This window comes from Sparus aurata, chromosome 7, assembly GCF_900880675.1.
Source record: "Sparus aurata chromosome 7, fSpaAur1.1, whole genome shotgun sequence".
NCBI classification, from domain to species: Eukaryota; Metazoa; Chordata; class Actinopteri; order Spariformes; family Sparidae; genus Sparus; species Sparus aurata.
Genome location: NC_044193.1, coordinates 31,720,565 through 31,733,168, shown reverse-complemented (window position 1 = coordinate 31,733,168; position 12,604 = coordinate 31,720,565). Strand labels below are relative to the sequence as shown.

Genomic DNA, 12,604 nt, shown 5'->3' with positions numbered 1-12,604 from the left:
AAATAAGATTTTCCAAAAGAATATGGTGTTTCTTGGACAGCTGGACAGCCACGAGGAACAAAGTTCTCCTCTGTGTCCTGCAGCGTGCAACAAAGTCTGAGTCCTCAGGGGAGCCACTCAAAAAAATGGAAAGAATGTGATCCTGTGAGTTCCTGCAAGCTGTTCTGACGGTCTGATATTCAAAAAGGGTAGAGACAGCAGAGCCTATGTCTACAATAATAATAATAATAATAATAATAATAATAATAATAATGATGATGATAATGATAGAGATATAATTATAATACTAACAATATAATATGAATATAATAATAATAATAATAGCAAAAGCAACAATAATAATATAATTAAGCAATAACAAGAATCATAATATAATGATAATAATAATAATAGCAATAATAATAATACCAGTAATAATGAAAATAATATGATAATAATAGCAATAATAATAATAGCAATAATAATTAAAATAATATAATGATAATATAATAACAATGATAATGATACGAATAGTATATGTATGTATATATATATATATATATATATATATATATATATATATATATATATATATACATACATGTATATATATGTGTGTGTGTGTATATATGTATTAAAATAATATGATAATATAATAACATAATGATAATGATACGAATAGTATGTATATATGTCTGTGTGTATATATATATATTAAAATAATATAATGATAATATAATAACATAATGATAATGATACGAATAGTATATATATATATCTATATATATATATATATATATATATATATATATATATATATATATATATATATATATATATATATATATAAATATAATGTATAGGGATGTCCCGATCCGATCTGTAGGATCGGGATCGGAGCCGATCTGGGCATTTTTCCGCTGATCGGAATCGGCAATTTTGAACGTGGACCCAAGCCCGATTTTTTTTTTTTTAACGTCAGTGCACAATTTGTGGCAGAACGCAGACGCGCGCGTGGTGTTACTCTGGCAAACCTGTGAATAAAGTGTCTGCAGTGTGGAAATAACCTCAATTAGAAAGCGAAAGCAGTCCAACGGCGACGTGGAACATCTGCTATATGGCCGTTTAGCGATGCATTTTACTTCTCATTTGATACAGCATATACAAAACAAAAACTCAAAGAATACAACGTGTTCACTCGAGAGTACAGGCAAGGAGACCAAAGCAGCGAACACTCGCGGATACTTTCAGTTATGAGAAATATCCTCAGCAACATGTCCACAAATATTACAGAGAGGGTCATCAAATTAATCTCTCTGGATAACCAGCTCATCTCCGTGGTAGAGGATCAGGGTTTTCTTCGTCACCTGGAGTTTTTGAATCCCCGGTATGCCCTACCATCTCTGCATTACATTTATTCCACTTTCGAGTTACAACATGCCGGTATATGCGCACGAGTTTCGTGGGTCTCATACAGCAGAGCATGTAAAGCAGGCAATCCAGGAGATGCTGAACGCGTTAATAGACAAGCAACGTGTCCACGTCATTTTATGTGACAACGTAAAGTACATGAAATAAGCAAAGGATCATATGGAGGTACCAAGCGTGAGCTGCATCTCACACACACTTCAGCTGGCTGTACACGAGGGTCTGCTGTCACAGTGCAGCGTCACACACTCACCTGCTAACACAAGGAAGGTGGAGGCCAGTGTTGTAATAGCATATGCAGAATAAGAAAGAGCTATATGAAAGTATATACTTTGTTTCAACAAAATAATAAAAACCTTTTAAGGAACAGCTTAGATGCAGGTACTTTTTTTCTTAATGCAGCTGTATTATCTAGGAAAATATTAGTTAAGGCTAAGTATCGGATCGGGACTCGGTATCGGCAGATACTAAATATTAAAGGACTCGGATCGGGATCGGGGTAAAAAAAACCTGATCGGGACATCCCTAATAATGTATATAAATATATATAAATATAATGTATATATATGTATATATACATAGATGTATATATATGTGTGTGTGTTTATATATGTATCAAAATAAGATAATGATAATATAATAACATAATGATATATATATATATATATATTATATATATATATATATATATATATATATATATAATATATATATATATATTATATATATATATATATATATATATATATATGTATCTGTCTGTCTGTCATGTATGACGTTTGACAAACAAACCTCGTTAAAATAGCTTGACAACTGAGCGATTTATTATCACTTTTATTGTGTAGAAACACCATTCCTCCATAGCTGTAATGCACTGTAGGAGCGAGTGGGCCTGTTCCAAGATGGCCGCCCTGTAGGCACGCTGCCCTAGTGGGCGGCAGCAGTCAATGCGGCGTCTATGTATATATGTCTATGAGACTAGGGTCCTACCTACTCCACATTATACGTGTCCTCCTGGAACCAAAACTTATCCTGAACTGTCAGGAATCATTTCAAAGTGACACAGACACATTGGATTAGCCGGTGGAGGCGGTGTAATGCACTCAAACAGAGTTTATAATCACAAAACAGCCAATGTAGCACGTGATTCATGATCATGTCTGTATAAAGTGATGTTTATTTTTGCTCTTCTTCGGCGGCTGTTTCAGTGAGTTTTGGGCACAGAGTGATGAGACGTATACCGTTGAAATTTGTAGAGTCCCAGCTTTCATATGACATGCTGTATGTAGCATTAGCATGAAGTAGCGTAATCGCTAACGCCGATTTTTCGGACATGCGCCATTAGCGTGTTTTTTCTACGTGCTCCTTTAGTTGCTTGGTGTCGGAATTGAGTTTCGATTAGGTGAAAATGATTATCATGAGCGTTTAGCCGAGCTTCTTCCCGTTAAGTTGGTGTGCTGCATTAATATGTTGCTACATGGTTAGCATGCTCGCATGTATAATGCAACATGCGCAGCTCGGGTTGAAGAGGTTAAAAACATCAAAGCTAAACATCATATCTAGTCAAACCGCATCACGACATCACTACAAATACAGAGCTAAATTGTGCCAGCCAGCTAAATTCAAAATGTATGACGCGCTGGTGTGCTTCCTGAACAACGGTCCGTGTGGAACAATCAGATCCCTGCGCGTATAGTGCGTGTCATAGGAATTTAACGATGCTTCGAGGCAGAGTTTTTGCCTCGAGGAATTTTTATAATCGAGTTAATCGAGTAACTCGATGAATCGTTTCAGCCCTACATTTACCTCAACTCAACTATGAGGTTTGCCTTGGTTTGATTGGCCATACACTGAATTCACATTAAGCTCTATGCTGGGAAATGACTTCAGGTACCTGAGAAAGAGCGTACAATCAACCATCTTTGCAGCAATCAAAAGGTCACTTCTCAGTGATGCACTTATTGCACTTATTTGTGCTGTATTGTTTTTCTTTTGTTTGAAGTCATTTTGTGAATCTGGAGCAACAAAAAAAGGTCTGTGAATTAGTTGGGTTAGGGTTAGTCGGCTTCTATTAAAGTCCATGTAAGGCAGTAATACATTTTTGTTATGAGTTTGTCACACCACAGAAACATGTGTCATTGACCACTGAGCCAAATTTGAAAGATTAAAAAAAAAAAAAAAACTAAGTATATAAAATTAGGTCTCAAAATCATGGAAAAACAAGCACTTCTCTCTGCCATGCAACGCTGGGGGCGTGTCAGATAGAGGCGCTGGAACCACGCCCACACGCGGGAGGGGCGCCGCCTCCGTGTACTGTACAAGGACGCAACCTACGGTAACAACAGAAACTAGCAGCGTCGTCGGACGAACCCAGCCTGACCTGTTTGAGCCATCAGAGCCCGAAACTGACTCTGAGTCAGACACTGATAGTGCTCAGCCTTGTTCCTCACAGTCCATGTTTTACATTACACACAAACGTCTACATAAAATTCCTTGCAGTGACGTGCGGTGAGGTTCATGGCTGTTGAGGCACTGACTTTATCAGAATCAGATTTACAAATATACGAATCCAACAGAGTAGATTATTCACCAATTTGACAGCAAGAGCTAGCTCAATTCGTGGCAGCGGCAGCTAGTAGAGGCACTTCCTGCCTACTTAATTCGGACACACACACACACACAGATACACATGCACAGCGGCAAGTCAGTGGTAGCTGCCCCACAAAGTGGCAGGGGTTGAGACAGATGTTGAGAGATTAATTATGAAAACCTTGCGAATTAATGCAGAAATTACATGATGGAAATGTAACTTCCATCGAGTGTAATACAACAGTGACAACTGTTTTATAAAATAAAAAATAAAAACAGATGATCAAAGCAGCAGGAGTTGCCGCGGCAGACCAGAAGCGCCCCTACTAGCTGCTGCCATGAATTGAGCCAGCCCTTTCTCCCATTTGATTGGCAGCAGTTAACGGGTTATGTTTCATATCCCATATCATCATTCTTTACACATAACAACTGTACCCCACATGACGCACATTTCATAAAAAAAAACAAAAACGTTATTATGGTCTTACCTTTACTTATAAATGAAGTCCATGTGCCGATCCTTCTGGACAAAAATGTCAGTCACTTTTTTGAAGAAGTCCTCCTTGTCTTGTTTCAGTTTTAAAATTCTTTCCATCTCAGTGGAGATCACTGCCAGGGAAGAAATCCATCCTTGATCAGTCCTGTTCCAATTGTATGTCTTAATTCTTTTCAGTGCTGAGAATGACCACTCCACTGACGCTGTCATAGCAGGTACAGTGAGCACCAGCTGGAGTAACTTTGTTGCCTCAGGAACAGTCTGAATGATTTCCATCTGGGCCAAAAAGTTGAGAAGCTGTCCAGGAAATTTACATTCATTCCTCACTGTTTGTGAGCTATACAGTCCGATGAGATCCGCCTTCAATCTCACAAAGTCAAAGAACTTGGCGTATTTTGACAGGCTCTGGAGTTTCGTCTCATGAAAATGTTGTGACATTTCACTGAATTTTGCGCAATCCACCAAACGATGGAAAGCTAGCTCACCAAAATGATCAAACCTGGCCTTCATTTGATCACTGATGTTGTCCAGAATGAAACAGACCACTTGACTCCGTTCATCTCTGATCGACTGTCGGACTCTGTTTCCACTTCCTGTCAGGCCAAGTGCGCCGAATTTCTGCTCAAATCGGTCATAGAAACTGTCAAACTCCAATCTCATGCGCCCGAGAGCTGCAACGGTGTCACAGATGCGCGTGAGACAATATTCAATGTCCATCACCTCGATTTGCAGCACTCTGAAAAGTGCGTCAGTTTCATTGAAAATGCGCTCATATGCCATGAGGAGAAAGCATGTTGATGCTTTTGACAGCCACCGATCATATCCTGCTGCCATCATCAGCGTGTCATTATCCCAGCTGTCAGGATTTTCCATAATAATGTGGAATAACACGCGCAGGTCATTTTGGTGCATGATTATGGTCTACAGCAGCCTAGAGTTAGAGCTCCATCTAGTAGGCGCTGCTCTGGGTAAACAGCGCTTGACAACATCATCTAGCAAGTGGGCGCGTTTTGTGGACTTGCTGAAAAATGCCCCTAGTCCCTCCGCTGTTTTAAAAAACGCACGAGACTCTGGCATGCACTTTGCTTAATGCAACAGCACCAGGTTCAGCTTGTGTGCGTAACAGTGGGTAAATGTGGCCTCGGGCACCTTCTCTTTAATTTTAGCCTGCACTGTCAGGTCCGGGGACCAGGGACTTGGATGCAGACAAGGGTTGAAGTTGAATACAAGAGAATTTTTTGAGGATTTGCACAGATCTGATGAAGGTTTGTGTGGCAGGCGTTCTTGTGGCGTCAGGGAGTGATGGTAGTGTTCAGGCTCCAGGCTCGGGGTCGGCGACGCTGGCAGGCGGACTGGATACGGGCTCAGGGCAGGTAGTCTGAGGCAAGACAGGAAAAAACAGAATTAGCAACACGCTAAAATTTCCCGAGGGTTACGAGGTGGCTGGCGTTTCTCACAGGAGCTGATACAACTATCCGGCAGGGTCACTGGAAGTGATTTCTCAAACTGCTATACTCAGCTATAGCAGGAGCGCGTCTGTCCGCCCTCACGTCATCAAAGCCCAAAAGCGCCTCCTTCACCTCGCATCTGCTTCAGTTTTAGCCACGTAGCGCAAAATGATAGGTATCTGAGCTTTCTGTGTGACATCGGTGGTCTTGTCTACTTCTACAGCAACAAATGGGGCTGTACTGATCTCCTTTTTAATGTCATTTGTAATGACATCGCTGACCACTTGGATTAAATCATTCTGTATCCTGTTTGACAAGCCAGAAAATACAGTGGATGTCTCCAAATGTCTAGCTAACCCGTCATCTTTCTCAGCCAAAACATACAGGAGCTCAACCTAGTTGCCACCATTAGCAAAGCCTGTAACTTCATCATTTCCACGAAATGCCAGCTGCTGTTTGGCAAGGAAGCAGGTGGCATTGATGAGATCTTTCAAAATCTCTCAATGCTCCTTTACCTTAGCATTGCGGATGCTGATGTTCAGTCTCTGCTGTTCATCCAAAGCCAAGTCGATCCTGGAGATCCCAAACGTTTTTAGCGCGATCTGGCTTTGAAAGTGAGTGGCGGACCGCTCATTTTTGCTGAGGCTTCTCTGCAAATTCTTCATGTCACAATATCCCATCTGAGTCCAGACATTGTCATAGGTTGAGAAAAGAAGACATGGAAAGCAGAAAAGGCGGTTCCTTGCTGGACATCCACACAGCCAGTCTTTTTGTGTGTACCACTTCGTTTAAAAAGAGCGGGTAATCTTCTGCCCCGTAGTTTGAAGTAAACCGCTCAGCTTCGGTGTTGGTCTTCCTTCATTTATTACCTCCTGTTTGGATTGAAAGTCCAGTTTAGAAAATTCCTTGAGCTTGGATATTAAATCCTCCCTTGTAAATCCAGGTGGAATGAGACAGGGAAAAAATACCACTGCACTTGACTCGCTTGTAACCATGGACTCTAAGATTGTTGCTAGCTTGCTGTCACTTACTCTGCAGCTGCGGAGTAGCATAAAATTTCTGGGCTCACGAGTGCCCCCTACCTTGAGGTAAGAGAACTGCATGCCTCACCCAGTGCCTCTTCACTGCCATTGTAAGATCGCTGAGCACACGAAACAGGTTACACACATATATTTTATACATCAGCTAAACTATAGAAAGTCAGAGGGGGCATATATTAAAAGTGTTAAAAACATTTGATTGGCGACATACAGAGAGACAGTGACACGCTCTCATTGCATGGCAGAGCACAGTTTGTGAGGGATTGGGCAATCCAAGGTGAGGCTCTGCTTGCTGCTGCCTCACCGTGCGTCTCTTCCTCGTATTCGAACGGAAATGCGAAAATTCAGCAATTTTTATTTAAAAACAATCCAAATTGTTTAAGTTAAATGGAAAATTAGTTTATAGCTTAACCATTTGATAAATATAAAAAGTTAATTTATTTGTTTATTATATATTTAATTTTTTCCATGATGACAGGTGAGGCTCTGTCTCCTCTGCCTTTCCTGACTGCACGTCACTGATTCCTTGTCATAGCTATATTGGTGCACATAAAATATTACCTGTGGATTATCAGCTGTCAGATGGAAATGAGGCCAAATCATGTCATGGCGGGCGTAATGCACGTAATGCTGGAGGCGGAGATGAGAGCACCCACTGTCAGCGCGACGGGAGGATACAAGCCGGTGGCGGGCACACTATGCCGGTGGCCGTGATGGTGGCACCCGCTGTCGTCGGGATGGGAGGATGCAAGCCGGGGACGGAGAGGGTCGGTTCAGCCACACTGACCAGCGTCAACGGACTCTTCAGATATCCAGACTTTACCTGGTGATAGTTGTTGTAACTATCGGGGGTAAAGTGGACACTGCAGAGACGGGCATTGGTGGTGATTTTGAACTCTCCACAGTAGCTCCTCTTGACGAAATCGGTCCACCTTACGTTGTCGTCCGTAGGAAACTTAAATATGCTAAAGGTGCCGTTACCCTGCACACTGTGGCATACAGGAAAGACGCACGAGCTGACTGGTTGACTGGTTAGCTATCTCCAAAGTATCGTAAGAGATGCTATCGGAAAAACCACCAAAGCTAATGCGCTGAATGTATTTATACCACCTCCGCAGCAGGGCCAGTTTATGCTAATCATAGCCGTGTTATGTAACGCGGCTCTGACCCGCCCATTAAATCCTGAAAACAGAAATTTAGAAAGAAAGTTTGTGAAGCCTAGCTCCACAATTAAATTCTAAGTGGTTGAATGGCTTTTTTCATGTCATAAGGAAATACATTTATGACCTATTTAATGTGTTTAGAAGACAATGGCTGAATTTGCTTTACACGGACTTTAAATACACTGCATTTTATCAATATGTAAAACTTATGATATTGCTGCTCTAACTGGACTGGCTTTTTCATTTTTTTTGTCAACAGAAATCTGGGCAAATCTGGTCTCAGGGTGTCCTGTCTTGGATTAGGTGAGTGTTGCATATACATGCAAGGCCATTTACCATGACTATAATACCATATCTCCACCAGTATTAAGAGACTGTATAAGATCAATAACAATTCTCTTCAGTCTGCAGGTCAACATTTATCAATGTAGCTCAACCAAATGTTGTGCAGTTCTGCACAGACCACATGAGGATACACTATAAAAGAGATAGGGGTGGTTTGTGAGAATCGATTACGTTTGGCTGTGTTTCCTCCTGGCACAGGATCATTTACCTCAGACCTCTCTAAAATCAACCACGTTTAGACACAGCTGACAGCATGGACTTCTTTATTAATTACTTAATAATTTCAACAGACACCAGGGATGAAGAGGATAATGAACTTGTGGTCCTCTCCAAATCGCAATCTGTATTTGTTAATAATGAAAGAACTGTTGACTTTTCTTTTCATTAGTTGAATTTACAATTTTCTAAACACTGAAAATCCTATCCACATGTAAATGGATGGACTGCCAAAGGATGTCTGATTTCTAATTTGTCTAATGTGCAGCCTATATTTCATGCTCCACCTGTTCTCCTGCCCACCTCTTAGCTGCCACCTTTGCCAACACTGTTGCCGGTCTCCAGTTGTGCTAGCTTGCTTCTTTACGACTCCACTAGAGTTCTCATTTCAGTCTCGTTGTAGTCATTTTTGGTCTCAAACATTTCTCGTTTATTTCTCCTAAAATTAAATTGGCGCTATAGGTGGGACATAACAGCTAGCACCAGGAACCTTACTTGAGACATGACAGAGCTTTATTTGAGACCTCCTTTGAAGGCAAAAATGAGCAATACTGGAGCTATTATGGAGCATATCGACACTTTTAAAAATGTTGAAAAAAGGCCCTTATTAAAATCACCATCGTTAGTATACAACATGGCAGCACTTTATAAAGCACATTTTGAGCAGAATCATGATAACATTTAACATTTCTGACAATAGTGATCTCTTTAATACCTGTAACAACTGACTATTTCAGCTGGTAGTGTAAAGACAGTTTATTGATGTGTCTCTTCTCAGTGAAACTTCTTAAAGAAGTGTCAGTTTTCCACACAGAAAAAGACATGTTTCTGGTGTGACTGGTGTTCATTTTAACTGGTGAGGATCCCAGATGTGCTGGAGATGTGGTTTGAGAATCCCATCTCGAGAGGGGTCCTAGGCCATGTCTGCTACCATGTCTGCTAACCAGTGTAGGAGACACTACTTTGAAAAAAGTATACTTAATTACTGGTAATTAATTATACTTTAGACGGGGCACCACCTCCGATGGTTCTCTGTGCAACTAGCTTGGAGGAAACTAGTCAGAATATTAACTGTCCAAGTTTGGCTTGAACACAAAAGATCAGTCTCGAATTGATCTGTTGAATTTCAATTTTCTCCTATTCTGAAGTCATGAATTCTTTCCACGATACCATTGATTTCCCACTTAAAATTAAAAGAGCACAGACAACGACATACGGTTAAATATGTTTATTTGCTAAATAAATGCAGAATAAAGGATGTGAAATAATGATTCAAATATGTGACAACATTAACAGAAATTGTGGAATAAAATGAGGACAGAGTAGATTTTAAACGATGGTGGGTTTTAGTGTAAGTAACCGATAATTTACCAATACAGAATTACTGTTTATTCTATCGAGGCGATATGGCGAGAGCTTTGAATTTGTGATATACGTCTATATATATTCGAAGCTTCCACAAACACCAACTCTGATCTCATTCGAGTGTGACTCTTGTCGTGTGAAATGTTTGTCTACTTGGTGGAAGAAGAACTGGGTCCCGGACTCTGGACTGTCTGGAGCAGCTTCGTCTCTGTGCAGGGAGGCGGCGGCGGTTTCAGAGCCGCTGGAGAGCGATGTCATCTCGGTTCACCTGGGGACAGCTCCTGGCCCAGCAGTGTTCTTGCTTGAGTGCGCGGGAGGCGGTCGGAGACGATCGGATGCTATTTCTTCTCTAGGCTGTGGATTCCTTCACGGCTTCTTGAGCAGTTAACTGCACCGACTTATAATAATCACGATTTCTGGTCAGAGTCTCTTTCTTGAGCTGGTTATTACGGAGCTCCGAACATATATCGATTAGGTTTCTTGTATAAAAATAATGTGGAAAGAAACGCCGGCCGAACGATCTGTCTTAGTTACTAAATACAAGAACAAAAATAGCTTCTTCTAGTTTAATGAGTTGCAATACTTGACGATATAAAGAAATATAAAAAAAAAAGGATTAATCTCGTTCTTGCTTCGGTTTTAAAATGGAGTTGTTTTCAAAATAACGACGCTTTGTTTGGGTTAGGCTCTTGAAGCAGTTCAAATGTCCGGAGAAAAAGTATGGAGCCAGAACGGTGACTTTAAAATTTGGCATCCAAAAAAAAAAATTGGCATTAAAAACAAAACCAGTACTGAAAAAAGAAACATTGTTATTGTAACACTTGTATTGAAAACAGTTGTATTGGCATTGAAACAAGTATTGGCACTGAAAAACAAAAATGTAATTCAAATAATTCAAATCCGAAAATCTTATCATTTTATTTTATTGGGATTTTTTTGTATTTTTCAATGACAATCTTCAGATTTTTTCCTCATGTAACTTTTTTTTCAGTGACAGATTTTTTTTACAATGTCACTTTTTTTTCAGTGTCACTGATTTTCAGTTTCAACTTTCTGTCACAGTTTTGGCGTCGAGAGGGAGGGGCCTGAGGGGAGGGGCAAGTACAGCGTGGTTTGCATATCATTTGAGAAGGTAATGGCAGCAGCCTGCGGGAAGGCGGGGCTGGACGGCCCAGCCATAATACACCATTTAGGGCCGTCCGTCTCTGGGCAACACAGAGTCGGAGGTCCGGTCTCCGGTAGCGGTAGGTGGCACAGAGCTCGGGGAGCAGACCAGAGCGCTGCTGTCGGCGCTGCAGCCCCGGCTCGGAGCAACAGGCTGTTCTACTGTTATGCTAACTGTGGCTAATGCTCCGTGCTCGGCGCTCCGGTACTACTACTACCATACTCCATACGCATATAGGAGCGGGGCTCGGGAGCTCCGGGACAGAACCAGATACACAGAGACTTGGACACATCAGGAGAGAGCTTGAAGAAAAGTCTGCGAGGTAGTTGGGCTCTGTGTTGCCCAGAGACGGTCGGCTACAACGGTATTATGGCTGGGCCGTCCAGCCCTGCCTTCCCGCAGGCTGCTGCCATCACCGTCTCAAATGATATGCAAACCACGCTCTACTTGCCCCTCCCCTCAGGCCCCTCCCTCTCGACGCCAAAACAGTGACAGAAAGTTGAAACTGAAAATCAGTGACACTGAAAAAAAAGTTACATTGTAAAAAAAATCTGTCACTGAAAAAAAAGTGACATGAAGAAAAAATCTGAAGATTGTCATTGAAAAATACAAAAAAATCCCAATGAAATAAAATGATAAGATTTTCGGATTTGAATTATTGGAATTACTTTCTTTTTTCAGTGCCAATAGTTGTTTCAATGCCAATACAACTGTTTTCAATACAAATGTCTCAATGACAATGTTTCTTTTTTCAGTACTGGTTTTGTTTTCAATGCCAATTCTTTTTTTGGATGCCAAATTTTAAAGTCACCGTTCTGGCTCCATAAAAAAGTCCGGAGTCGCAAACAAAGCAAAGTACGGAGATTAGGTTTGAAAAATATAAGTTTACACGCTCCTTGAACCGGCACCTTATCGTGGTGGAGGGGTTTGAGCACCCGAATGATCCTAGGAGCTATGTTGTCCGGGGCTTAATGTCCCTGGTAGGGTCTCCCAAGGCAAACAGGTCCTAGGTGACGGGTCAGACTAAGATCGGTTCACTCGCCCCTGATGAAAGTTATATTACCAAGGACGTGCACGTCGCCCGGATCGGCGTCACCGGGGCCCCACCCTGGAGCCAGGCCTGGGGTTGGGGCTCGCAGGCGAGCGCCTGGTGGCTGGGTCTCTGCCCATGGGACCCGGCCGGGCGCAGCCCGAACCAGCAACGTGGGCCCGCCCTCCCGTGGGCTCACCGCTCGCTGGAGGGTTCAGAAGGGGCCGGTGCAGAGGGATATGGGTGGCGGTCGTGGGCGGGGGCCCCGGCGGCCCCGGCGGCCCGATCCCCGGATGGTGACTCTAGCCATGGGGACATGGAATGTCACCTCACTGGGGGG

At 41.9% G+C, this 12,604-nt stretch overlaps 1 protein-coding gene across 3 annotated transcripts in view; it reads left to right on the top strand.

Moving 5' to 3' along the window:
- The window catches only part of LOC115584869 (voltage-gated potassium channel subunit beta-2-like), a 68,547-nt gene that overhangs the window by 6,433 nt on the left and 49,510 nt on the right, over positions 1–12,604 (top strand). For all 3 annotated transcript variants that reach the window (XM_030422735.1, XM_030422736.1, XM_030422737.1), the window contains one exon: positions 8,403–8,446. In XM_030422735.1, the coding sequence (XP_030278595.1) occupies positions 8,403–8,446 (44 nt within the window). The remainder of the gene's footprint in view (positions 1–8,402; positions 8,447–12,604) is intronic.